This window comes from Macaca nemestrina, chromosome 7 (genome assembly GCF_043159975.1).
Source record: "Macaca nemestrina isolate mMacNem1 chromosome 7, mMacNem.hap1, whole genome shotgun sequence".
Lineage (NCBI taxonomy): Eukaryota > Metazoa > Chordata > Mammalia > Primates > Cercopithecidae > Macaca > Macaca nemestrina.
The window spans coordinates 102,331,446-102,359,348 of record NC_092131.1 but is presented as its reverse complement, the minus strand read 5'-3'; the positions used below and the strand labels follow the sequence as shown (position 1 = coordinate 102,359,348).

The following is a 27,903-nucleotide window of genomic DNA, read 5'->3' as shown; positions in this document are numbered from 1 at the left end:
AGGTGGGGGTGTGAATGCAAGCCCGAGTGGTTCTGAGGCATCCAGCTTAGCAGAACTGGGGCAGCCCCCAGGCCTTGGACCTTGGCTGAAGGGTAGGAACAGAGGAGAAGGTGCTGTGGGCCGAGGCCCAGGGCTCTGCTTCTGCATAAAACTCTGCAGCAGACCCTGGATGTCTCAGAGCCTCCAAACCCTCATTTATAAAATGAGCATCATAATCCCTACCTCCATTGGAGCTGCTATGAAGACTCTTGGGCACATGGGAAACACTCAATGGGGTTAATTTTTCTTCTCCTTTTCCTTTAGATATGGGGCAGAGATGAAGGAGTTAAGGTTCTGCAGGTCATTTAAGAGAGCTGAGATTTGGGGAATGTGGACAGTGGTGATATTCAGAATATTTAACCACCTGTACAGGTTGGGCACCAACCAGTCAGAATGACAGCTGGCCCAAACCATCACCCAGGGAGGAGGGCACAGCTGAGCAGAACTTGTCCCTGTGTCTTTCTGCCCCGTCATGAGTCCATTTATCAGCAAGCATACAGACATCCCTTGAGGGCAGCTCCTGAGGAGGTTGCAGGATGCAGGATCCTGAGATCTTTGCATTCAAGCAAGTCAGGCGTGCTTAGCATGGCGCACCCTGCCTGACCTGAAAGAGGACCTGGAAGCAGAGGGCAGTGAGCTGAGGGCCTTCCCAGCTCCTGCCCCAAGCTGGCAGCAGACCTGCCACCAGGCTCTGAGGAAGAGCTGCTTCTGTGGGCTCTCGCCATCCTCATGTCCCCTAGAGCTGCCCCTCCTTCCTGTCCCTTCTTCTCAGAAGCACCGTGGGTCAGGATTAGAGGGTCTGTTTGTGCTCTGATCTAACTCCTCATGGCTGTTTCTTAATCAGCCAGGGGAAGTTCATGGTTTCTGTTACCTGACTGTGGAGTATGGAGTGTCGTGTTGGGGTAGTGTGGAGCCATGTTCTGTCATCGTGGAAAGATTCTGACCTCAAGGCAGGCAGCATCTTCTCCCAGCCCCAGGCTTTCCGAGGCCACACCTGGACATGTGGTGCACTTAGCCAACACTGACTCCTTTTACCTGGCCTATCTCTTTGCCTTGTTAGGTGAAATTAATGGCTTTGAGGGCCTAAGGTGGTCTGGTTAAGTGACAAGGGCATAGGAAGACACAACCTTACCTAGCTGGAAGTCAGAGATTTGGACTCTAGCCCACTTTTCCACTGAGTGGTCTTGGGCAAGCCACCTCCTTTACTGGACCCAGAAAAGTAGCATTGAGCTAGTGCAGTAGTTTACACCTGTAATCCCAGTAACTGGGGAGGCTGAGGTAGGAGGCTCTCTTGAGGCCAAGAGTTTGAGAACAGCCTGAGTTTGAGAACAGTGAGACGCTATTCTTAAAAAATGAAAAAATTAGCCGAGTGTGGTGGCATGCATCCATAGTTCTGGCTACCTGGGAAGCTGAGGCAGGAGGATCCCTTGAGCCCAGTAGTTCCAAGGCTGCAGTGATCGCACTACTGCACTCTTACCTGGATGACAGAGCAAGATCCTATTTCTTAAAAAAGAAAGAGAAAGAGAAAAAAGAAAAGGAGCATTGAATAGGATGGTATCTGAGGTCCCTTTTAGCCCCTGCATTTTTTCATCTGGGAGTTCTTCCTGCTGCTTCTACTCTGTTACCTGCCAGTAACCCCTGCTCCCAGCCCCCTGGCTTACAGGAAACACAATTAGCTTTGTCCTGTTCAAGCTGGCCTGGGATGCAAGGAGGCACCATTACCTAGAGGCTACAAAAATGAAAACCCAGCTCACTGCTGGCAAGGGGCATGGGGCTGGGCAGTGACCTGTCCTGGAGCAAGACTTGGGCAGAGAACATGAGTCTCACCTAGGTGCGCTCCCAGTCTCTAATCTGGATGCTTTTGTCCTTTCTTCTACTTCTCTTTGCTCTGAATGGTGTTTGCCTTGGTGGCTTTGTTTGCTCAGGTGGCCCTCAAGGTGGGTTTGCAGTGTTCTCCTTGGGACTTGCCCCATTCCACTTCCTTAGGCCAGAACCTTTAGACTCAAAAGCTCCAATCCCTGAGAAGCAACCATGGGGGAAACACTACTTTTTGGTGCTGACCCCTCTCCGAAGCACCCCAGCTAGGCGGCTCTTCCACTGGTACAGCTGATACATGGATGTGGGCTCAGCATCTTATATGACTGGCGTGACCTTGGGCCAGCTCCTTAGCTTCTCTAATCCCCCTATTTCCTTATTTCTAACATGAAGATAACCACACCTTTCTCATAAAGTTGCAGTGAGGCATAGAAATAACACAGATAAAGTACCTCGAAATGATGTTCTGTCTTACCTCCTAGTGCCAGCTGTACCCAGAGGCTTCAGAGGCCACAGACATAAACGCTTAACTTTCCTGACCTCTTGCCTTTGAGTTTCAGGACTGCCCTGCTGGGGAAGTGCTGAGACAACCTTGGAGGAGCGCCTCCCCCCAGCCCACTGCCCCTCTTTCCCCAGGGGGCAGAAATACCTAATTTCAGCCCTAATAATACCTGAATGAGATTTATAGGACACCTTCCTCCCCAGAGTGCAAAGCTTCTCACATATTATTTCTCTTATCTTTAGATTGTCCTGTGAAGTGAAGTATGATCGGACAGCCTCTTTTCAGCTTTTATGAAAATGGAGACAGAGGAATTGTGGCTCTTGCCAAGGTCACAGGATTGGAACACAGAGCCAAGCCACCCCAGGACATGCAAGAGCCTCAGAAGGGAAAAAGCCCAGCAGGAAGGGAGAACAAGTAGCCTCTGTTCTGAGGTTGTAACAGCCAGGGACCAGGATGGAGGAGGAGGACTCCGTAATCCTGCCCATCTGGGACTTGGCAGGGGACCTGGGAAAATGTACCCCAATCCATCCCTCAAGGGCCTTTGCCTTTGGCCCATTGGCCTAGCATCTCCTTCTTCACTATGTCTGTTCTTGTCAGATCTGTTTGGGTCTGAGGTGCATGGAACATTCTGGGTAGGCCTCCAGCAAACGGAAGCTCTTCACCGTGTTTCCAGCCTAGGACCAAGAGCAGCACACTGGCAAAGTTGCCAAAGCAAGGGACTCCAGCCTGCTAGGAGTTAACGACTCCCTCTCCCCAGCTGTCCTCCCCTTGGTGCTCCTCTTCCTCCCTCCTCCTGCTCACAGCAGGCAGGGCCTGGACCCGGGAGCCATGCTGCTGTGCTGTTGCCAGGGGAGTCCGGAGGCAGATCTGAGCTATGCAGGGAAAAGGCCCGGCCTGTCAAAGTGTCTGAGATGAACCGCCGCCGTCCCTGTGCAGCTGGGCTCAGACGTGTCTCAGCTCTTGTTCTGTGCCTGAGAATGGCGAAACCCAGTGAGGTTCAAGGGCAAACTCGCTATTCATTAGTCAGGGGTTCTTGACGTCCCGTCTCTCCCAGGGATGGGTTCCCCCCCTTCCTCTTTCTCCCCCTCCTATGACACATTCCTGGGTGCCTTTGGTGAGGACTGCATACCTTCCTCCTGCCTAGCCCCCTTTCCAAGGGCCTCTGAATAAACTCCCCCCAAGGAGACCAGGCAGGGCAGAGACAATGGTTGCAGGAAATCATTCAGGCGGGACATGCTGGCCTGCCCTCCACCCAGTCCCCCTGTGGGCCCCACTCCCTTCTGATTCAGGGCACCCTTGGGCCCCTAGCCTATACAGGCCTGGGTAGGAAGAAGCCACTAGGAACAACCCTGAGGACATCATGTTAGTCCAGTGCCATTCTCCGCTGGCTCTGTGGGTGCCTTTGTGGCCTGCACCAACTGGCAGGCTAATTTTGTGGTTTCTGTACCATCACATGCCTATTTCAAGACACTCTCAAGCACTGTCAGTTGGGGAGTGTAAATTCTACAATATTTTCTGAAATGTGGCAATATCAAAATGTAAAAGGCAAATATACTTGGTCACAAAAATGGCACTATTTACTCTGTGGGCATATTTGTAAAAGTTCCCAAAGAATTACATACAAAGATGTTCATCAGAGCATTTCTTTTGAAGAGTGTAAAGAAATGGACATGAACCTATGGTCTGTTCATACTGTGGAATACCTATGCAGCTGTAAAAATCAGTGTGGTAGATCTCCGTATATGAGTTGATGTGGAAGGTTGGCCAGTTCACATGATAAGGTGAATAGAATAAGTTACAGAACAGGCTGTGGAGTATGATCTTATTTGTAGATGTTTAAAAGTGAGTCATAAGTATGCTTATATACGGAAGTATGTACTGGAAGGCTACCTCTAGGGAGTGGGCATGGGGGAATGCACTCTTCTATACTGTTCTGTTTTCTTTTCGTGCTCCTAAGATACTTTTATTGAAAGATGTAAAGGGTTGTTCAGTATAATAGGCTTAACTTCTATCAACTAACTTGGCGTGGGTGCTTTAAGAGGGTGGTAGTGATGTTACTGGAGAAGGTATCCCACAATTACTGGTGGCTTCAGCCATGGGCCATTTTGGGGCCTAATAATCACATATCATCATGGTTGCTAGTGTTAATCGAAAACCTACTAAGTGCCAGGCTTACTGTCTCTGGGTCTTGCTTACGTGGGTATCATTATTCCAGTTTCACCAAATCAAAAGAAGTTAATTGGTTTGTTGCAGCTCCTCTGCAGGTGAGGGGCAGAGCCAGGAGCTTGGCTAGGGACAGGGGAGGTGGGTGGGGGATGGTGGCTAGATCTCGGCTCTCAGTTTCTTTCCATGCAGACATTGCCCCTCTGCCCTGAGGACCTGCTTGTTTGGGGGAGGAGGCCTTTGGAGGCACCGGGGTCATGCCAGGTGTTGGACATGGTGAACTGGGAAGTGTTCCCATTTGGCCATAGCCCAAAAGTATCACCGTGCTGGGGGGTGGGGAACAGGGCTGTGAATGGGCCTATTTGCATAAGCAGCATGTGTGGAGAGAAAGACATCACAGAGCAGAAGAGGTGTGGGTGCCCAGTAGGGCAATTGCCACCCCTACTTCATCCCTGAAAGAGTAAATGGCCTGGAAAGTGTCTCCAAGAGGTAATGCTGCACACTACCCTCCCTGGTGGCACTGGGTCAGGTTACACCTGCCTTAGGTCGGGGGCTGCAGCAGCCTGCAGAGCTCTCAGTAGTGCCTCAGTAGCCTGGGAGGGAGCAGGGGCAGGGGGCAGGAAGAGGCATAATGGGGCTGTCCAGAGGGGTCTGGGAAACCTGGTCCCTGAGGCCTGGGCACAGCTACAGTCACTTCAGATTGGCTGTGGGGCCAGTGGACTGGGAAGGAAAAAAGCATTAAGAGTGACCAAGTGCAGAAGGCTGTCAGGTCCCAGGTCACATGCCTTAGTGCAGTGACTCCTCATCATTTTATGGTGTGTGGGTGTCATTGGTACACCCATTTTGCAGATGAGGACACTGAGGCCCAGAAAAGTTAAGTTACATGTCCTAAGTCACACAGCTTGTAAGTGCCAGAACTGAGATCAAAACCAAGTCTCTTTGACTTTGAAGTCTGTACCTTGCTCCAAAGACATCCTGTTTCGTTTGGCCACTTATAGGAGGTCCCTAAAGCTGCAGACTCCCCTTGCCGGTGCCCACATATAGAGACATTAACCCCTGCCCTGCAGGGTCACCTCAAATAGTCTTTTAGCTGGGCTTCTCCCACAGTTCCACCTAATGCCATCCCCTGGGTTTTGCCCAAACCTGGACTGGGCAGCGGGGTGAGAGGAGGGGTTTACAGGGTTACAGAGCCTCATACAGATTGGAGCCCATGGCTGCTGGTCATCTGTATCCCTGCAGGATTGGCTGTTCCTTGGGGTCCTTGGCAGGAAGATGAGGATGCTCCCGAGACCTGCTCCAGTGCTTGCCAGAGGCTGGCCTGGTGGGCTCTGGAAAGACTGAGGCTGGAGAGGCAGAAGTAGGAGAGCAGCAATGGCACTCAGGTAGCTTGAATCACCAGGACCCTTCCAAGCCCCACAGGTCCTCCTGAGGGAGTACTAGAGCATCCTCTGGGAGAGGTCTCTTCCTATGCTGTGAACCCCCTGCCTTTCTTGCAACCTACAATGAATAAATTTTCTTTGCAAAGCCTTCCATGTCTCTGGTCAGTTTTTCTAGGAGGACATGAGTGAGGAAAGTAGCACTCTGCCACCAGCAAAAACAACTCTTCATGTCTTGGGGTGTGGTGGGGACCCTGGTATGGGTGCAAAGGATGGAGCAAGAAGTCTTACAAGGCTTAGAAATCTGTCTTCTTGACCTGAGCTAGGGTCACTTGGGCAAGAAGAGAAGGTCATGGCCAGTGCAAGGCCCACCTTGCCTCGAGGGTGCCCTGCCCTCAGGAGAGGGGTCCTGGAGGTTCTAGATTGGGAGCTAGCCCCCACACTCCTCCTCAACTTCCATCAGTGTCTTCTCATGTAATTCTCACAATGACTCCGTAAGACTGAATTTTATATTATAGACTAGGAAACAGAGGCTCAGAGAGACTAAGAAATAGGCAAAGCCACACAGCTGGGAAGCAGTGGAGTTGGCCTCCAGATCTCATCTCTGTGACCAGAATGGGATGGGGGGGGGGGCGGGGGTGGTGAGTCTCTTGAAAGCCCCTGGTAAGTTTTCTCGTGTATGAGCTAATTCACAACCCTGCTTTCATCACAGCATTCATTCTCACAAGGCCTTTGGACTGCAGAGAATAATCAAGACTTACTGTGCCAGGCACTATTCTAAGTGCTAGTTTGTGTCTTAAATCGTGGCTTAATCTTCACATCTGTGTGCATAGCTGGGCACTATCCTTATTCCTATTTAACCAAGAACGAGAGTGAGGCCAAGTTGGCCATCCAAAGTGGCCCGTGTGGCTCCGTGTGTGGTGGAGGAGGGGGGATTGCAGCCAGGATGCCAGCACACTCACGTTTGTCTGTCCAGATGCCAGGCACTTAACTGCACACACTGCCTCCCTAAAAGCCCCATCAACCTAACCCGGGCCCACGACCCCAAATGAAACATCTTTCACCCGCCCCCCAGTAGCCCGGGCCGCGTTTAACCACTGGTAGGGCGGAACCACTGACCGGCAGGCGGCGCTCCCCGGAGCTCCCGGCTCGAGCCCCAGGGCACCGGGAGGAGCCAGGACCCCGAGCGGGAGAGAGACGACTGGGGGGCGCGCGGCACAAAGAGCTTTTTATTCAAATTTGTTTAGAGTTTCGCGAATTTGCATGAAAAATGTGTGAGAAAAGCCAGCTCCGGTGACCTCATCCGCACCTGCCATTAACGTTCAATTAGCGGCTGAATAGCGGCCGCCGACACGACGTGCAAAGAATCCGGCCTGCCCCGGGCAGCGAGGGCGGCGGGCCTGGCCCAAGAGGGTGGGACCGAGGGAGGGGGACGCGGCGTAGGACCCCGGCCTACTCCTCTGGCCCGGAGACCCAGGACCTCGTCCTCACTCCAACTCTCCGAGGGAACGCGGGGATCTCAGGACCCTCGAGCCCAAGATTGCTTGGGGCGCGCCGGGACCCTTAGGATGCCCCGCTCCCTCTGGGAGTAGAAAGGGGCGGGCTTGCCCCCTACCCAGGACGGAAGGTGGCCCGACGAGCCCCGTCCCAGCTCAGATGGGCTTCCCCGCCACCTTCCGGACAAAGTGTCAAATACAAGTTCAAGTTCAGGGCCAGGCCCGAGGGGCGCTGAGCCTTACCCGGCCGCCTTTGTTCTCTGGGATAATCGCTCCCACGTCCCCTCCCGGGCGGGGCCCAGAAAAGACCCCCGCCCCGCCCCGCCGCGCCCCGCAGGAGCCTCCTCCTCCCGCCGGCGCGGCGCCTGTCCCCTGGTCCCGGCGTCGCCGCTCGGTACCACCGAAGGATCTAGGGGCTCGGGCCGGCGTGGAGGGAGGGGGGCTGCGGAGGGGAGTGGAGGCGCGATACGAGCCCGTGGGAGCCTCCCCAACCCCTCAGTCCCAGCGGCAAACTGTGCTTGGTCGGACGGATGCCCGCGCGGAGGTAAGAGCCCTTTGCGGGGTTCGCCGGTATCCCTGTGCCCCGCCCCCCGCCAGGGACTCTGCGGGCCCCAAGGAGCGGGGCGGAGGATGGTGTGCTGAAAACCTGCTGGGCAGCCCCGCTGGGCCTCCGGTGGGATGGGGAGTGCACTGTCGCTCCAGGGCTCTGGGGAGTACCAGGCCTGGGCAGTGGCTATGGAGGGCAAGTGCGCCCAGCCGAGGCCCGGTAAGATCGCTGGCCTTTCCCAAAGTCGTTTGGCTCACCCATCTCTCCCGGTTAGCTTCTTGGTCTCCCCTTCTGTGTTTCTGACTCTGGCGCTTCCTTGGCTCCTCTCAAATTTGGGCTGGAGGGGATCCTAGTTAGAATGTAGCTCCCCAGGTCCTGAGGCCCCTCCTAAAGAGCCGGACATGTGTGTGTGGCTCAGCTGTTAGGGGAATCAACTGTGCCCACTCACTCCCCCATCCCATTCCCAGAGCCTAAAATAAAGTCCTGGGCCAAATGGTGGTTGCTGGGGTCGGGTGGGCTAGGCTGGGCAGTGACTTAGTGGCAGTGCAAGGACCATACGAGTTCTTTTGTGTGTGCGGGGGGACCTCTTGCTGTCCCTGCATGCCTCGTTCCTGGATTCCGTGCGGTGACAGGTGTTAGCTTGTACCTAGCTTATACCTCATCCCGCTGCCCCAGTGCACTCCCAAGCTGAAAGGGCACAGGGGGCTTCTTCTGAGTGGCCCAAATCTTGTCCCCTATACCTGCCTTTCACTCTCAGGTGCTTGCTTTGAGGTCATTTTTGTATCCGTGCTTTACATACAGTTCTAACATCCACAATATTTGGCTTCTAAATTCACAGCAAGTTAGAAGTAACAAATTAGAAAGGGGAAGAAGGTCTTTTCCCTGCAGCTATACTGCTGTCCTTGTGTGTTCCTTCCCCTCTTCTCTATGTAGTCCTGGGATTTCTCACTTCTGGGATTTGACTCATGCTGAAGCGCCAGCCTACCCGAATACATTTCTTCCCAACTCCAATTGGCCAAATTTTGTCGGGTGCCTCCTCCTCCAGGAGGCCTACCCAGATTTTCTTCACATCTCTCCCTCTCTTGACACCTTCAGCAGAGGGTCAGCTGCATATCTGAGTATTTAGTAAATACTCAATAAATGAAGTCATTTCTGGATGAATGAATAAGAAAACATACATACATATAAATCTAACAAGCATTGAGATGGTCAAATTTTTGTTTTTAATATTGATTCAAATATAACAGCTCCCAGGGGCTCCTCTCCTCTGTTCCATCACATGTGAAGTCTCTCACTTGCAAGAAAGAACCAGCCTGAAAACGCTGGTTCTGTGTGCTCTGTTAAAAAAAGAAAGGAGAAAAATTCTATGCAAATTGCTTTGAAATTTAAAAAAGAAGAAGAAATGCCAGAAGGGATCCCCTCAGCCCCTGTGCAGCTCTGCTCTTCATCTGACGGGGTCCCCAGAGGGCCTAGAGGAGCTAACGTTTCATGAACTGCACACGACTTGGGACCCTTCTGCAAGGTCTCAGTGGAACCACCAGAAACTTGACTAAAAATGGAGACTGACCTACCTAGTGTGTGCGTTTAGATTCCCGATGATTCATCACTGACACGCTGATGTCAGAGGAGCCTGGGAAGATGTTTACATCTTTTTTAAAAAGGGAAAACGGAACGTTTTTCTGCAAAACCATCTGTAAAACCATCTGTAAAGGCTGCTCTAGACTCTTCCTCTTCCTCATGGGCAGTTCCGGCCTGAGCTCTCGGACAAACCACTATTTTTCTCCTGTAGGTTCCCTAACTTGGATGGGTAAAATGAGGACATTTAAGGCAGCCACAGTTGGCAAGGGGTGGTATAAATACTACTCTGCAGTAGACTGAGAGAACAATAATTTATTTATATATTAACTCATTTAGTCCTCCCAACTAAAGGAGATGGCTCCCTTTTATAGAAGGGGAAACTGAGGTGTGAAGAGGTTAAGTAACTTGCCTTCAGTCTCACATCCAGAAGAAGGTCCAGTAGGCTTTATACTTGGCAGGAAGGGTTAGACTCACTGTGCTTTACTATGCTACCGACTTTGTAGCTTTGCTCCTAAGGTAGTGGCTAAATGCCTCCTCTCCCAAGTCATATTTCATGTGGATTTCCTTGCTTTCCTTATCACCCAGAGACAGAAAGGAGTCAGGGGTTGGGGGGCAGTGAACAGCCCCCTTTGGAGTCTTTAGTTTAAATTCTGGCTCTCTCCCTTACATACCATGTGACTTTTGTCAAATCTCCATATCCTCATCTGTAAAATGGATTTGCAAATTGATCTCATCTCATGGACTTGTGAGGATGAAAGAAGATGCTAGGTTTGGCCCATGGCCTGAGTCATAAATGTATCCTTGAATGACAGCCATTATTACCATCAATCACCTCTAATGACAATGTTACTGTCACTATGCATTTTCAGAAAACAATGCCCCTCCCTACTCCGAAAAGAAAATACAACACCAATACATCTCCACATGCTTTAACCAAGCAGCTGAGGGGTGCCAGGACTGTGGAATGACAGCAGCTTCATTCTGTACGCAGATAATTCAAACTCTCAGTAGGTCATGTGGACTCCCAATGTCTTAAATACAGACCCTTGAAACCATGTCTCTCCTGGGCTCTCAGCACTTAGAAAGGTGTGAGTGTGTGAGCGGGGGCGGAGAGGGGGAGGGGTTGAAAGGCCCTGTGGATAATTGAGAGAATTAGAGGCCAAGATGACTCTTAAGGAGAGAAATCTGAAGCATGTTCTTTTTTACTTTCTTAGCCATAAACTCTGACTATTACCTATTGATGAGGAAAATAAATTAAGACTAGACCCTGCTTTTCATCTGACGGGGTCTCTAGAGGGCCTAGAGGAGCTAACGTTTCATGAACTGCACATGACTTGGGACCCCTCCGCAAGGTCTCAGTGGAGCCACCAGAAATTTGACTAAAAATGGAGACTGACCTACGTAGTGCGTATAATAGCTATAATAGATCTAGTCAGTGGAATGCTTCTGCCTCCTTTCATGTAATTTATATTTATTTTTTAATTCAGTGTTTATTCTGTGCCAGACATTGTTTTAGGCACTGGGGATACAGCAGAGAACAAAACAGAAAAGCCCCTGCCCTCAGGGATCTGACGTGTGTGTGTGTGTGTGTGTGTGTGTGTGTGAACAAAAACATCAGAAACTCTGTGCTGTGCCTCCCCCTGACAGGATCCCTCATGAGTGGGACTGGTCAGCTTGGTCTCCCTCATTCTCTCACCCCTTAAAGCCAAGGACACATGTTTTCACACAGCTGTCTCCACTTGGGGGTATTATTAAGAAGAGAGACAGAGACAGGCTCAATTTCTCTCCATATCCAAAAATAGGTAACAGGCCGAGGTAAAAAGTTTATTCAGTCAAGGTACCCGTCAAGCAGGCAACACAACGGTGCCTGCCTTCTTCATCCCATTCCTGACCAGATACTGGATCCAGGGAAGGCTGAAATCCTGGCATTGGAACAGGGGTAGAATTGGTGACAGTCCATGGCATAAACCAAGAGGACTGGGAAGGGACAAGTCTGTATCCAGGGGTGTGGGCAAATCATATTAATAGCTAGCCTGTGCCAGTTAATCCTCCCCAGGACCTCTGATTTAGAGATGAGGAAATTGAGGCACAGAGAGACTGAGTAAAGTGACCCAAGGCCACATAGCTATTCCTTGCAGATCGGGGGCAGATTTGAACCCAGGGAGCTAGCTCCAGGGTCTGTGTGCCTTATCCCACTATCAAGCTATTTATTTGACCAAATTTCAGAAAGAAGTGTGTGCTTCTTTTGGGTGAAACTCATTCTCCAAGTATCCTTAGAAGTCTGCAAGGAGTTCTTTGTAGCCACCCCCCTCCCCACACACACACTTCTTAGAGGCCCAGGTTAGAGATGTTAGGAACCTTCTTTTATAAGCCCCCTCGCTTGGCAGATGAGGAAACAAGCAGATGGAGAAGGACTTGCTGGAGGCTATTATCAAAGTGGACACTAGAATCGTAATCTCTTAGCAGAGCTCACACTGGGGCTGCGTGTCAAGGTCTTGGGGAGAAGAGCTGCTTACCTTACTGGAGCCTCTTCAAGGGCCTAGCTTCTTCTACTGCCAGCAGAGTAAAACACCTGCCTGCTCTGAAAATAAGTCCCAGATAGTTTCTAAAGGCCTTAGTGGACTCGAGGTACCATGGTGTCCAATTAGAGAGCCAATGGGCCTTATATCTGGTCCTTGGAGACCTGTCTTTGTCCTTGTGGAGCACTGCCCATGCTCTGGGCATGCCCTTGGTAGGATATAGTTTCCTGCCAATTTAGGGAGCTTTACTCCATCCCTGAGCCAGGGGCCATGGAAGCCACATTTGTTGCCCTCCCCACTCTTGGTATATACCTTGCACAGAAGTGGGGACTCAATGACAGTGGCATTCAATTGAATGTCTTCACCTCTTGGTGCCAAGTCAGGTCCGCATATTATCCCTTAAGGCTGCCTGAAAGATGCCCCCGTCCTCCTTGGAATTGTGTGGGGAGGGTCAAGGACCACCACCCTGGACTTGGAATCAGAATGCCAGGAGGAATCCTGGCTCTACCTCTCCTTGCTAGGAGATCTCCAGGTAACCCAGATTCATTCTTTGAGCTTCTACTTCCTGAAGGAAGCTGACAGTGCCTCCTTGGGAGGCCTGGCAAGTGGGGGGGATTATAGGAGATGCTGCGTGTAAAGGTACTTTGCAAAGGGTGAGGTGGGTGGAAGATCCTGCTTACCCAATCACATGCTTACCTAATCCCTGCCTTGTTAGGTCCTGGGTCAGAGAAATCTCAGTCCTTTCATTACAAACCAAGAGAGAGGATGGAGGATTAGGGGAAAGAGGGCAGGGTTGGGCTTCCTCCAAGTTTCCCCAGAGAGGCTCCATCTTGAAGGTTACCACCCTCCTACCCCATGGAGGGGGTTGCTGCAGTGAGGAGGGAGCTGGGGTGGGAAGTGAGCCTCAGGAAGGGCCAGCCTACACCACACCCTGTGAGTCAAGGAGTCTATCTTCTAGCCTGGTGGTTTCTGGTTAGAATTTGACATTAGTAGCACCAGCTTTACATCAGTCACTGAACTGACAGTGAAGAGGATGTCAGGTTAATGAAATGTTCCTGACTTTCCTGGCTGGATGTGGAGATTCTATCACCAAACAAAGATTAGGCATTTGTGTTATAATAGCTGGAGTAACCAAAACTCTTTGGAGATTCCTGTTTGAACATACCCCAAAACCACATAAAAGTTTTCATGGGTTAAAGGGTTCTGCTCTTCATGGTTCTGGAGTCAGATTTGGGTGCATTTGGTCTGATCTACCCAGCTGTGCCCGCCCAGGGCTCCTGCTTGGCAGGTCTTGGCCTAAGTCACTAGATTGCCTGAGGGGGACCCGAGGTCAGTGGGGGTTAGCCAGAGTGAAATACACAAATCAGAAAGCGGGAGGTGCTGCGCCAGCCGGAATGCATGTGCTCAAATGCCTCTGTAGGCTATGGTTTCCTGCCAGTTTGGGGAGCTTTTTCTCCATTTCAGAAAAAACAAACTTACAGCGAAGGGTGAGGGGTTAGGATTTGGGATTGGGGGAAAAGGTGGGTGGAGAGCCCACCCAAGGAGGTGAGGAGGGGGCTGCAAAGATTACACCTGGACATATGTTTCCCTAGAAATCACATTCATTGTAATTTTGTAATTTATTCTAAATCTTTCATGCGAAGAAAATCAATAGTGGGTGTTAGTACTGGTGGCCCTCCTGATCACACCTGCATCTCTTGAGTGTGCCTTAAAGGTCTTGGGAATGGAAATATAAAAACTGCTTCGTGATGCGTCATCTTTATCCCCCACTCCCCCACCCATTCCAATATACTTTCTACTTCCAGCCTAAATTCCGGGCCCCCTGCCGGGGCAGGCCATGATCTTGACGCCGGCATAGGGGAGGCCGCGCTCTGTCCACCCCAGGCTGGTGATGCCGTTAGCTTCCTGTGCCCAGTATTGTAGGTTACACGCCTTTCTGGAGTAAGGAGCTGAGCGCCTAGGCCACCGCTCCTCAACCTCTCAGTAATGTTTACCCGAGGCCTCGTGCAATGAGACTATTCGTAAGGCATTGTCAACGCGGCGGCGCGCGCGTCTCCGGCCCTCCGCGGCTTGCCCGACTATCCTGCAAACCACCTCACCCGTCTCTTTGGCGCAGGAGACTCAGGCTGTAAGAGGAGGAACCACTTCACCCTGGAACCCTAACTCAGGTCCTGGCAAAAGATGCAAGAGGAAGCCTTGCTCTCTTAGTAAATCTCGGCCGCCCGCACATCTGGCCCCTGGTCTAGCTCGGTAGAGGACTGGCTGGTGGCTGCGCGGTCCAGGCCGTGGGCACCCGACCCACCTCTGTTTTCCTTCCTGAGGCGCCCCTGGATTACCACTTTCGGTTTGCGCTTACATCCGGGTTGTCGAATTTCCCAGGGAATCATAATTATTTTATCTATAATTTATTCTAACCCCAAGGTTCCAAGAAAATTTGTAATGAACGTTAATATCTACAGACTCCTGGTCAATCTGCATCGGGCCTGGTGAGAGAGCCGTCGGGTTCTTCGCAGTGGGTGACTTCAGGTCCCCCTGCCTTGTTTCCTATCACTCTGAAAGAATTTTCTCCCCAGAGGGAATCCAACTTGTTTGAAACAGGTCTCTCCTCTCTGATTTTCTGCACTGGGGAAAAATCTCGATCTGCTTTTCGAAAAGATTTTTTTTTTTTTTTTTTTTTTTTTAAGAAGCATCCGGGCAGGCCCGAGGAGTCGGGCTGAAGGTGAGCCAGCCATTATTGCCTCAGACTTCCGGACGTTACGTACCCCAAGCGCCTGAGCTACTAGGGGTATATCAGAAAAGATTTCCCAGCGCAGCCCCAGGAGTCCCTTCGCCCGCTCCCAGTCCGCAAGCGCAGGGGATCCTGCGCTCTCTCCTGCAAGGCCTTGGCGTTTGCTGAGCTCTCTCCGCGCGCGTCGAGGAGAGGCTGCCTGTCGTGAGCAAAAGCTGGGAGTTGTTAGAGATTCCGCAGCAGCTCGGAGGGCGAGATCGGGTTTGTCCCACGACCTCGGCGCCAAGAAGTTGTAGAAAGAGACAGACCCCAATTTTCTCCCCTTGGAGTTGAAACAAAACCTGAAAGCCCGAGGTTGCCCGCACCGCCAGAGGCGGCGCCTAGGCGGCGGGGGCGACCTGAGCCGCGTGCCGGCGCGGTTCCCAGGCCTGGGTTCTGTTTCTTCCTATTTTAGTTAGTTACTTAGCTGGTTAGCTAATAGACAGCTCACAGGCAGCACTTATGCAAACGCCAAGCCTGGACCCATGCTGAGTCTCCGTCACCGCTAGACCTATAGTTGCCCGGCTGGGCTCCCAGAGGAGTGACGAAGGGAAATTCCTGGTAATTAAAGGGGAGGTTTTCCCGGGGCGCCCCTTGGTGAAGTGGCCTTGGCTTCAAGTGAGGAACAAAGGACTAAGGTGCCTGCGCGCAGCGCGCCCTCGGGGCCAGGCGCGACCCGCATTCACGCCCCTCCCTGCTCCACGGCTGCCGCGGGCTTTGTGCGCCGGGGCCGCGCGCCGCGCTGCACCTGCCCGGCTTTAAGTACCTTGGCGAGGCAGCGCGGGCGGCTGTTCTAATCGCCGTCTCCAAAGTACCTGCTCATGAATAAACACCAACCCCATTTATCAGGTACTTAGCGCTCATTGTGAAGGGGAAATTGGCCCTTTTTGAAAGTGTCTCTCCACAACCCATCTGCGCAGTTCTGGTTGCAGAATTCCCCTCACCCTTGAGACACACACACACACACACACACACACACACACACACACTCGCAACACGAGGCTCCTCCAAGCTAAGATAAACTCGCTTTTCTTCCCGTAAGTGCGTGATTGAGCCGCGACAATAGGCGGCGAGAAGGAGGCCGTTGGGTCAATAGCCTGCGTCTCTCCCATTGATAGGAAAAGTCAATGCGCGGAATGCAGGGACTTAGGAAAGCCCTGTCCGGCATTCCAGTCACAGGGGTCACACTTGCATCAACGTGCGGGCACGTTGCCCCTTGGGTCCCCCAAACACTGAGCAAAATATTGGAAAGGCGGCCCGAGGTGTCTGTGGTGCCTGTCAGCATTGGTCGGGTGGGCCCCAGCTGCACCCTGGGTTCCCCTACTTTCCCCCAGTAGGGCCCTACATCTTGATCTGGCTCTTAAGTCTTGGGCATAGGGGATAGAGAATTTAAGGATCCAGATACTATGCAATCCCCGGACCTGTAGGAGGAAAAGTGGCTCCTCTGGGAACCCGGATGGGCCGAACAGCAGCTTCCGGCACAGGCCCTCAGGTTTTAGAGTTCTCCGAGTGGGGAGAAGGGCGGCCTGCTCAGTCCGCGCACCGGTGGCAGCACCACGGAGGGAAGATCCCCACAAAGGCAAAAAAGTAAATTTACAAACACATTTGCGTACTGAATGCTCGCTTCTTTTTCACTCATACATTCCTTCTAAACTGTGGGCTTTCTGTGTACATGGGCGCGCATTCCCAGAACTCGTTTCCCTGGGTGGAATTCACCCAGGAATACAATCGATTTTCTGAACCTGCTTATGGCCACAGGCAGCTCTGAAAATGAAAGTGTTTGCTAAGTGGGGGAGATCTCACCAATCAAACGTTTAAAAATGGCTTTGTCTTCATTCACCTCTCGATTTATTTTGTGTTTTACAAATAGAAGCTCAGAGCTTCCGTCGCCCAGTCCTTGCGTGACTCATGGCGGTGGCCACACGGGGTTCAGGTATAGGGATGTTTAGAAAATCGCTGCATATCGGAGTTTCCTAGCACGTTCCATTTATACTGAACGCAGGCGGCCGCCGAAAATCCAGCCTCGACTCTTGCCATCGACTGGGTAGGGCCCTCGGGGTCCTTCGACCGCACCGGAGGGTGTTCCCGGCTCGGGTCTGGGGAGGCCTGCGCGGGGACTAGGTTCTCGAGAGGCGAGCGGGCGCGCCGGAGAACCCGAGACTGCTGCGGGGCGGACGCGGGATCCCTGGACTGCGGTTCTACGCAGAAACACCAATGGCCATGCCTCCCCAGCTCCTCCCAGCCCCCGTCACTAGGCCGGCGCCTGGCCCGGAGAACCTCCCAGAGCCCTGGTAGCGCCATCATGTCGGAGAAAACAAGCTCGGCCCCGCCGGAATTCGCCCCAAACACAGATGCTCATTTTTGGAATATTCTAGAAAAACAACAAGATCTTGTTTGCCTTTATGATTCACGGGAGGTAACTGATGGGTGGGCCATTTACATGAGGGCAGACACTGTGGGGTGAAAGTGACTTCTGGACGTAGGCTTTAAAGTATGAACGGTTCCAAATTCCCAATATCTCCGGCCTTTCCCGTTGCAAATCGGACCCCCGCGGCTGCTGTGGCGGGAAAACCAGACATTTCTGCTTTGTGGCTTTCGGGCTGCCTCCACCCCACGCAGGCTCGTCTAGTCGCCGGGGAGTCAGGCCCGAGCCTTCCTAGTCCCGGAACAAGGGCTCCAGGTCGCGGCCGTGGGAAGCCTCCGAGAGGGCTGGGGGTAGGGATTCCTTTCAGCTCCGCAGGGCATATCACAAGCCCCTTCTTCCTCTGCGCCTTCTCCCACCTCCAGGTGCAGGGGACGAGCTTTCCCAAATGAAGCTTAATTTTATTTGGTGAAAATTCTGGAATTCGAATTCGTTGCTCTTGTGTGTTTGTGTTAAATGCCTTGGTGGCATAGGTGTGTGCGCACCCACACAAATTTATGGAATTTATGGGCGGTGAGTGTGGCCGGGAAAGGTTTGGGGGACAAGTAAGGGAGGGTGCCTGCAGGCTCTCCAGGCCAGGGATTGGCCCCCAAGGCACGGCTGGAGCAGAGAGTGGTGGAAGTGGTAAAGGCTTCAAATCGACCCCCTCTCTTTTAGCAGCCCTCATTTTCACCCTTCTCAGCCAAGCCCTTCCTTCACATTCTTGCGCCCTCTGGGGTCCCAAGCCGACCCCTCACAAAAGACCAAGGAGAAGTGGAATTGAATCAGGGCCAGAGCAGGGCTCCCCCAAGGCCGGTTCCCCGACCTGCATGGTGCAGCCAGGCCTGAGGCCTGGGACGGCCGTTTGGGAAACCCTAGAGTCGAGGCCCTCCAGACTGGACTCAGACCGCAGGAAAGAGCATAAGCCCAGCCCTTTCACATAGTGTGGCTTGTCATCAAACCTCCCACCTCCCCAAATCGCCCCACTACAGTCCACCCTCACTAATCACCCCCCTTCATTTTGGTTCTTTTGAAGGGGTGGCCACCGGGAGTGCCTCCGCCCATGACAGCAGTGTGCGGAAAGCTGACCTAGAGCTGGGAAGCCAGGAGAAGGCACGTGGGGCTCCACCTAAATAAACCCCAAAAAGACAGCTCCAGTGAGGGCCCAACAAACCTGAGACCAGGTAGGGAGTAGCGTGTCCGCAGGGGCAAGGAGGAGCACCAAGTGCCAGAGCCTGAGATTTGGGCTCTCACATCCCGACTTGGGAGTACTTGTGGCTCCTGGATAGTCATCATGTGCAAGCCTCGGACCCCTTGGAGGGGTTAGCGAAGGATCTGTGGTCCCCCTCTCATGTCGGCCCTGGGTTCCTTGAAACAATCTAGCCCACACCAGGAGCGTCCATCTTAAAGCTGTGGCTTTTGCTTCCCCAGGACCCTACTCAACTCCCAGGCCGTTAGATCACCACTTAGAGCGTCTTGATGCCCAGGCTGGAAGGATCTCGGTTGCACCAGCTTTCCCCACTGCGGTTCCAGGTTTTGTCCTGTCCGACTTTCAGCAAGCGGCTTAGCTCAGCCTTGGTGCTGCCTTCCAGGAAAGAGGGGCAGCAGCAGCCTCCGCTGACCCGGGTGCCCTTGTGGGGTATCTAGTGGGGGCTCGCGGGTCCTTGCCTTCTCTGCCTAGGGTGGGTGGGAGATAGGTTCCTGAACTTCCCAGGGCTTCTCCCTGGCACACTTTGGCTGCCACATCACGGATGGAAACGCTGCGGCCAATGGGCTCAGGTTCGCTAGCAGCACGCAGCCGGCCCTGGTGTGTTCGCTCTGGCCTGGGTGCCCTCCATACCCCCGCGCGCGCTTGCTCTCTGTGGGGTGCTGGTAGGTAGAGGTGTTCTAGGAGCCACGAGGAGAAGCGGGTGGCGGGGCCGGGTCTTGCGCTTCCCACGCTCCCTCTGTTCAGTTCACTCTCGTGGCCTCTGTTCCAGTCTGGCCTGCGGATCCCTGGCTCCCCACGGCCAAGCCGAGAATCAGCGGGCGCAGGTTTCATTGTGCAGACTCCCGGGGTCAGGTCCCAGGGTCACGTGCACGCGTCTGGCCTCCTCCGGGCGCGCCTGTTCCAGATTCGCCGACAGAGGGCGCTGGGGGCCGGAGAGGAGCGCGTTCGGGAGCCTCTCCCGGGTCCCTGGCACCACTCTGTGGGGCTCGGTGGTTCAGAGCCACACCTGACACCCTCACGTCCCAAACCGGGATAGTCGCACCGACAAAGTCACAAGAAGGAGAGCACAGCTGACGGTAGGCGGGCGGGCGGGACGGTGGAGCCACTTACAGCGGGACCTACGAGGATATGGCTACAGGACTCCCCGGCGGACCCTCTAGTTTGTAACCCTGTGAACACTGGAGGGATTCACTGTGTGCACCGTGGAGGCGTGGACTTCCACCTGAGTGTGCAGAGGGAGGGGAGGGACACAAGCGATAGTCCCTGAGACTGGCTCCTACCAATTTCTGAACTGGGAGGGTTTTCTAGAATGTTAGTTCAAATATCCTCTTTAATAGCAGGAAACTGAGGCCCTGAGAGGGCAATGACTTATCCAAGGTCTTGCAGCACTTAGAAACAGGGCTGACTCAACTAGCACTGGGGAAGGGCGGCCCCTCCGCTGCCCTCTGAGCCTCAGTTCCTCCTTGCGAAACATTGCAGTTGTACTAGGTCGTGGTTCTGGAGGTATGCCTGAAGGGGTGTGCAGGGGTCTGCATGGGTATGCACATGTGTGTTGGTGCACGTGTTGGTGCACGTGTATGTTGGAGGCAGCCTATGGCCATCTGACAAGGGCTATGTCTCCATGCGTGGGTGCCTGTAAAGAGCTCCGTGGGTGCCTGGGTGTGTTTGCCCTTGAAGGAGTAGATGTGTCTGTAAATTGTGTACAGATATATTTGTGCCTATTCAAGTGTGTGTTTGTGAAGAGATGTGTTGTGAGGAGGTGTGTGTAGAAGAGTGAAGGGATATTTGTGTCTCTGAATTGTGTACATGTGCTTAAAGGAGTAATTGTGGATTGTAAATAATTGTATGCTGGAAAGGGGCCTGGCACTCCCCATCCACTAGAACCCCACCGCCTGCCTTTACTGCTCTTTCACATATGCCCTAGAGCCCATTCTCATTCTGGGCCCCACAGAAAGGCGCAAGGAATGAGAGAGCTGAGGGACACAGGCTCTGGGGTGTGGCTCTGCCCCAATGCCCAGCAGGCTCTAACGGGCTGCGATTAGGCAAAGCTTCTCCTGGGCTGCAGAGGGAGAGAGAGAGAGAGAGGGAGGGAGGGAGAGGATGAGGGAGGAAGGAGGATTACGGCAAATTCATTTCTATTTTCCAGCCCACTAAGCCTGCAGTGTGTCTCTGGTGTTAGCATGAGAATGGGCCAGGGCTCTGTGAACACCCCCCGCCCCCGACCTACTGACCCCTCTTCCCCCCTGACGTGAATAGCAGGACTCACAGCCTCCCCAGCCTCTCCAACTAGTGCCTGCAAAGCCACAGCTCCTAATCAGGGTAATTTAATATATTTTAAGCCCCCGGCGGCTTTATTTTCCCTCCTTTTCGAGTTTGTTTTAGGCATTCACAGCTCTCACCCCGTCATTAGACGGCCTTATTTGACGGATGGAAGGAGCTGCTATGAGACCACAGCCCTTTGTGTCCCCCACATAAGCTGGGCTTCCCCGTAATTAGAATGGTATTCCCAGCCATTGAGGCTTTTCATGAGGCAGAACAAAAACTCCCCGAGATGAATATCCCCCAACTCCCAGCCCCCTGGCCAGGAAAGGGGCTGTGAGTTAAAGGGACTCCTTGGGGAAAGCAGTCCAGAGCAAGGACAGCCAGGGTCCTACCAGGGTGAGGAATTTAGGGGCCATGGGAAGTGGGCACCAGACAAAGGCTGGTGGCTGGTCACGGTTACTGGTAAACACCAGTCACCTATACATACTCCACCCAGCACTCAGCCAGCCTCAGGATGTGCTGGGCTCATCTGAGGACCTTCATATTCCATAGAGTCCTGGGGTGTGAAACCAGGCTGGAATGTGCATGTAAAACACAAACATACACAGTCACACTAGTCACTCACATGCAGGCTTGGGATTACATTGTAAACACATATATACACATACATGTACACATGCATGCTCAGCCACAAGATTACAATGTCACCAAACTAGGTTAGGAAATATCTGTAAATATACACACATCACACACATGCTACCCAGACAGAACCAGACTGCAGTTTGTCTTTATATCTATGCGCGCGCGCACACACACACACACACACACACACACACGGCCAGCCCCTCAGACAGATTGCTTGTGAACACACACACACTCCTGCATACTCGTATACATACACACACCCTTAGGGTCATCCAGACCCCAGTTTTTCTGGGGGCATTCACCAGCCTGTGCACACTGTGGCGCACCACCCCTCCTCCCCAGGACATAGACTCACTTCTGGCCACATTCCTAGGTCCATGCTTGCCTACGTGCAAGTAGTTTGACATGCACGCACATGCATGGATGCATGCTCATCCTTTGGCTCACACTGACATGTGAAAACTCAGGAAAATACTATAGAACCAACATGACATTGCAGTGTTTCCATATTTTCTATCCAGCCCCTCCCAGACGCTCATTACCAGACATGCCGGGGAGTTTTGAGGATAAGCCCCCACTCAACTACACACTATGCTATGAACTCAGCCCCCAAGTGGGCTGGGTTCTCTGGGGCTCAGGTGGGTCTCCTATGCCCTTTGGGGAGAGGAGATCTCCCTTTTCTAGATTGGACCATGCTCCAAGGACAGAAGGCAGGTGTCTGGCTCTCTGGTACAATCAGTAGCTTTTTTTCAGGATTCAGGAAAGGCTCAGAGGGTGATAACTAGGTCTGGGAGTCTGCAGAAGGGAGACCTCACCTGCTAACTGATGCACAGGGATGCAGTCCCATGGAGAAGTAGTGAGTGCCTCATCTCTAGGAGGATTCCAATAGGGGCAGCATGATAACCAGGCAGAGATGTTGTGGGAGAATTCATTTGTTTAGTTCAGCTCCTACTCTCTATCAGATCCTGTGCCCAGTGCTTGGAGTACAGTGGTGAGTAACATACAAGCCTGTCTTCAAAGGATCTTAGAGTCTTAAATGGGAAAGTTACACACACACAGTTAATAGATAGGCCTGGGCCAGGGGACAGGGATAAGGCTGGGGCAGAGAGGAAAGTGATGTAATGGGTCTTTAGTTTCCACAATGGAATATTGGCATCAGGGACTGAAGTGGATCGTTTAACATCCTGTGCCCAAGGCACACTTGTGGCACTTTGGAAGGTTTTTTTTTTTTTTTTTTTTTTTTTTGAGACAGAGTCTTGCTGTATCACCCAGGATGCAGTGCAGTGGCATGATCTCGGCTCACTGCAACCTCTGCCTCCCAGGTTCAAATAGTTCTTGTGCCTCAGCCTCCCAAATAGCTGGGATTACAGCTGTGTGCCACCACACCTGGCTAATTTTTGTTTTTTAAGTAGAGATGGGATTTTGCCGTGTTGGCCAGGCTGGTCTTGAACTCCTGGCCTCAAATGATCTGCCTGCCTCAGCATCTCAAAGTGCTGGGATTATAGGCGTGAGCCACCGCATCTGACCCTGCACCTTGCAAGTCTTTGTGCTGGATAAGTGATGCGTTAGCTGGTCTCCAAGGGCTCTCTACACTCTAAAATTCCTGTACTCCTGGTCTAGGTCCATGGCTTTCTCACTATGGCACCCTTCCCAAGGTGGGTGTTCTCACCCTAACTCAGGCTGCACAGTGTACCTTTACCCTGGCACTTATCACCTCCACCAAAGCTGTGCCCAGGCTCTTAGTGAGGGTAGTGGCTGGACCCATTCAAGGTCTCCAGGAACAAAGGAGAGGCTCATAAAGAGTGTGACGAATTCAGTTTGCTGGGGCGGGGTGGGGGGAGTGTCCAAAAGAAGTATGTCAGGCTCCTTCATGCTCCTGACTTCTTAGGAGTGAAGAACAGTCCACTGCGTCTTATGGAGCCTCATTCTCTTCTATTCCAAAAGGAAGTACAGCTTTGAAGTGATGGGGTGGGGACCTCAGACAGGTAGTTGTTTGCATACTTTTTTTTAAACCTTACATCTTGTTCAATATGTGGGGCAACCATCTTACTCTTATATCTGCCGGTGGCCCAAGCAAATGCATACCCAGAAAATGACCAGAAAACTTCAACATCTCTCTCTAGGTAAAACGTGTGTCTGTTTCTCTTAGTAGGAAAAATTTCACAGGGAGAATTAGAGAACAAGGGATGCTTTGAAGCCACTTCTTGTGTCATATATATATATATTTAATTTTACCATAGCGTTCCATGGTGTGATGTAATGGTTAGGAGCCTGGGATCCGGAGACATCCCGGTTCAAAGCCTGTTCCCCGCTTTGAGAGAGCTTGGCCACGTCTTTTTGGGCCTGGGTGTGTCTTCAACTGCAAAGCGGGAATAATAATAGTACCATCCTGCTAGGGTTGTTGTGAGGATTAAATGAGCTGATACATGTAAAAGAGCCCAACAATGCCTTCCATGCAGTAAGTACCCAGTGTTCACTGTGGTGATTAATATTAGAGTGAGTGCTCAGTAAATATTTGTTGGGTAAATGTGTGCATTTTTCATTTTGTTTGCGTTCAGGATAAAGTTGTGGGAAAATAAGATCTTCCTGGTAGCCTCTGCCCGGTAACTGGCAGGAGGCGGAGATGGGGTGGGGGTGCGTGGAGGGTCTACAGTAGTTAAAAAAAATAAGCGTTCAGAGAGGATGGGGCCTCGGGTCGTTACTGCGGTCTCCAGCAGGGGGAGCCCAGGTAGTCATCGCTTGCGGTCTCCAGACCGCAAGGCGGGAGGGAATTACCCTTGACCGAGCACCTACTGTGTGCAGTGCCCCCGCCAGGCGCTGGGGAGCGCCGCGAAGGCAGGATGACCGGGAAGTGGCGGGTGGTTGCAGAGGGCGCAGTGAGGTGCTTTTGAACCAACGCAGACTTGCAGGGCCGACTTCCTGAGCGTCCCTTTGCTGCAGCGGGGCACGGGTTTGGTTCCTGGCCAGGCCTGGCCTGGGAAGCGCAGGGCTGAGGGCGGTGTCCCGGCCGCGATCCCGAGTCGGTGCGTGCCTGCGCTGCAGGAGGGCCACCCGGAGCTCGGCTTCTCCGCTGCACCCGGCTCGGAGCAGGCACTCAGTACAACTCAGCGAAGTAAAGCTGCCTGGCCAGGACACTCCGGGCTGCAGGCGTGGGTACAAGGGGCCTCCTCATGGCAGTTTGGGGGTGGAAACAGTACCATCCCCCCGCACCCCACCCTTCCCCCTATCCCTGCGGCTAGACCGGGAAGAGGTAAAGCCCAGAGACTCCACCTTGGAACGGGGCAGGGGTGCCACGTGGGTTCTGGCCTTGAACGGGACATTCCTCATTCTGCCTCCCGCAGCGCCAGGTTTTCTCGTCCACTACTCTGCGGTGGCGGTGGCGGGTCGGCAGCTGGAGGGACAGCTAATTTGGGGGCCCTGGTATGTGTTTATGTATATATGCATGCATCTATGTATATATGGAGTAGTTTTCATAGATATTTTCAAATATCAGAGCTCCCGAGAGTTCATCATTGCAGCTAATTAGCAAAAGGAGTTGCACCTCAGCTCAAAAGATGCCAGAATCGGAAAGATATTGAGGAGCAAATGATTGGAGACGGTTTCCCCTTTGCCCCAGAGCAGGCTGGTTTGGGTTTGGCCCTGTAGATGAGGGCGAGATCGGAAGAGGGAGAGGCGGGGGACGCATGCTCTCTGCTGGCCCACGTGGTCCCGGAAGAGTGGCTGAACCAGTGAATCCAGTGAGGCAGCTGGCGGTCCCGCCGGCCCTGCCCACTCCTGGCCCCTGGTGTTTGGCCCAGCAAGCTCAGAAACTTGGCTTCTGCCCTCCCAGACGCTCTGTGTCTGGAGAAGTTGGGTTGGAGTCGCGAAGCTCCACATGTCCAGCTGTGTGAACTCGGCCAGATCTTTTAACCTCTTGAACCCTTGGGAGCCAAAATACCAGCCCCTCAGAGGAGTGCCAGCAAGCGTCTTCAGGGAGACTGTAAACCTCTGTGGATGCCTGTCAAGACCGAGTGTTGAGTGTCTTGCTGGATGTTTGTGTCGTTTAATCCTCATCTGAGGAGTCTTTCTCCCACTTTTACAGATGGGGTAGTGGAAGTCTTGATGAAAGGAAGTGGATGCCCTTGTTCCTGGGGCAGCCAACTGGAAGCCTCCTGTTGTCCCTCAGGCCCCTTTTGAAGTTCCTAAAATGGAGTACTGGGACCCCAGGAGGGAGGAGAGTCACACAGGATAATTCTGGCTGAGAGGAGAGGTCTCCTTCACCTGGGGTCTTGGTCTGAGGAACTGAAGTGGGAACCTGGTCAGGACAGATGACCTTCGGGGCCTCACTTTTTGGATGGCAGCATATTTGCCCAGTCCCCATTGAAGGTTGCAGGAGTCTAGAAAGATACAGGATATGGGCTGGTTGGCGGAAGGGGGAGTCTCCCTTACTTCTATGAAGCCTCCTCACGTATCCCTTTTCCAGAAAAGGCATTCATATTTTATCAACAGAGGGCCAATTATGGGGCATTGATCAGAAGTTTACTTTTGTTTCAGTGACTCCTGACAGCAGCCCCTTGGGAGGAGCTACTTAGGTTTAGAATCTAAGTCCAGGAGCGGTGAAGTGAAAAGTGACTTACCCCAGGTCACATAATGAGGGAGCAAAAAGAGAAGGGGATGGGATTTGATTCTAGGTCTGGTCTGGCCTTGCCTTCACACCAAAAACCTAGTCCTGGCATCCCCCAACTTCTGTATCTACCTTATGATGTCCCTTAGAGCAGGGTAGTTCTGAAGTTGGAGCCTGGCCCATTTAAGGGACATTTCCAGGATGAAGCGTGCCTAAGGATCAAGCCCCCACCTAGTGCAGGGAAGCTAGGTGGGCACAGGGTGCCCATGTGGACCTGGGCAATGGCAGAAATGGAGGGTGTAGCACTGTGGAGCAGATGGCTATGACAGGGTGGGTTCCCACTGTGGTCTGGGGTGTCCCTAAGGTCAAAGTCAGAGTCTTTGCTGCTCCCTTTCCCCTCTCATAGGGAAGCTGAGAGAAAGCTCCTCTTTAGGGTTCTGAAACCCAAAGGTCATTTCTGAGTGAGAAGGCTGAGACCCTTCCCATCTTCTCTGACCCTCCTGACAGCACCTTTAGGAGCCAGAAGCGGCACAGCAAGCCTTCCCCAGGCCACCGACCCCAAGTGGCATCCCCCAACTCCTGAAAGAGGAATCCTGATGGGCTCCAGATTAAAAAATCAATCCAGTTCAAAAGTGATCAGGGGAAACTAGATTCAGTTAGAGAGGGCAGAGCCAGGAGGGCCAGGAGTAGAGGGCGGGCCTCTCACTACCCCATCCTAGAGAAACTCTGCCATTGGTGGGAGAAAATCTGCACTGGGTCTGGAATGATTAAACTGTCCAGCTCTCAGAGAAGCAACTTAGTTCTTGGGAGCTTTGTCAGCAGATATACAACAGAGCAGTGCAGGCTAACAGAAGCTGTGCAGAAACGCCCTTTTCCCCAACCAACTGCACACCTGGCATCTTTTTTAATTTTCCGAAGTCGGGGAAATAAACTCCGGTGTCTACGACAGACACTATTTTCAGAGGGTTTGCTTTGGGTCTCCCCTTCCACTGGTGACCCCTAAAATCCGTAAGGGTCTGGCTTGGCGGTGTGGCGGCATCGTTATCTCCGTTATGAAGGGTAGCAAACAGAAGTCTTCAGAGAAAGGGCATTCGCCTTTTTCTTCTAGCTGCCAGTCTCTGAGAGGGCGCTGGACCCCAAGACTGCAGGACTGGCCTCAGTGCAGAGGCTCTGGATTCTCTGGTTCTGAGGCGAGATGGGAGCTGTCCTCCCAGTGGTGCTGAAACTGGGGCTGCCTCCGTTGGGGTCACCGACAGAAGCTCACTTGTTCAGGCACATCCTGGGTCAGCCTTTCCGCCTCTGAGACGGCCTCCTCCCATCTCAGGTGAGAGATTCAGCCTGGAAGGGAAGTAGTCCACGCCATGATCATTCCGCAAAACCTTAATAGCCACTTAACAGGATTCACTACTTTTCATCTTGGTGCCTCAATCCATTCTCCACTCAGTACCCAGAATGGTCTTTTCAAGAGGCAAATCTGATCCTATGTAAAGTACTCATATGGTTTTCCATATCATTCAGATTAAAACTTAAAAGTTCTTGCTAGAGCTAAGAGATCCCTCCTCCTCAATGATCTAGCCCCTGTCTCCTTCTTCCACCTTAATTGCCTATCAGGATGGCAGGGATGGGTTAGAACTGGCTTAATTCTGATGTTTTGAAGATAGAACTGCTTATATTTGCTGAGACATTAGAGGGGTGTGCAGGAGAGAAATAGTGGAGTCAAGGATGACCCTGGGGGTTTGAGGTTGAGCACCTGGAAGGATGGAGTTTCTATTTCCTGAACTGGGGAAGGCTGAAGGAGGAGTAGAGTTTTGGGGATGGGGATCTGAAGCTGTTTCTGGACATGTTAAGTTTGAGAGATCTACTAGATAGCCAAAGGGGATAGCATAGTAGGCAACTGGACATATAAACTTGGCATTCAGAGGAGAGGTTCTGGCTGGAGATATTAATGTGGGAGAGGTAAGCTTATGGTCTTATCTAAAA

The 27,903-nt window shown here is 52.5% G+C and overlaps 2 protein-coding genes across 30 annotated transcripts in view; both read left to right on the top strand.

Moving 5' to 3' along the window:
• The window catches only part of LOC105488331 (uncharacterized), a 37,511-nt gene extending 31,465 nt beyond the window's left edge, over window positions 1–6,046 (top strand). For all 22 annotated transcript variants that reach the window (XR_011626166.1, XR_011626170.1, XR_011626165.1 and 19 more), the window contains one exon: window positions 2,599–6,046. The gene's annotated coding sequence lies outside the window, so the exon portion shown is untranslated. The remainder of the gene's footprint in view (window positions 1–2,598) is intronic.
• A 1,073-nt stretch (window positions 6,047–7,119) lies between these two features.
• LOC105488330 (uncharacterized) overlaps window positions 7,120–27,903 on the top strand; it is a 95,950-nt gene continuing 75,166 nt past the window's right edge. For 4 of the 8 annotated variants that reach the window (XM_071100692.1, XM_071100695.1, XM_071100696.1 and 1 more), the window contains exons 1-2: window positions 7,120–7,935; window positions 27,032–27,247. In XM_071100692.1, coding sequence (XP_070956793.1) covers window positions 7,552–7,935; window positions 27,032–27,112 — 465 coding nt within the window. In that variant the 5' untranslated portion in view covers window positions 7,120–7,551 and the 3' untranslated portion in view covers window positions 27,113–27,247. The remainder of the gene's footprint in view (window positions 7,936–27,031; window positions 27,248–27,903) is intronic. The other 4 variants (XM_071100698.1, XM_071100699.1, XM_071100697.1 and 1 more) reach the window with 1 other exon arrangement.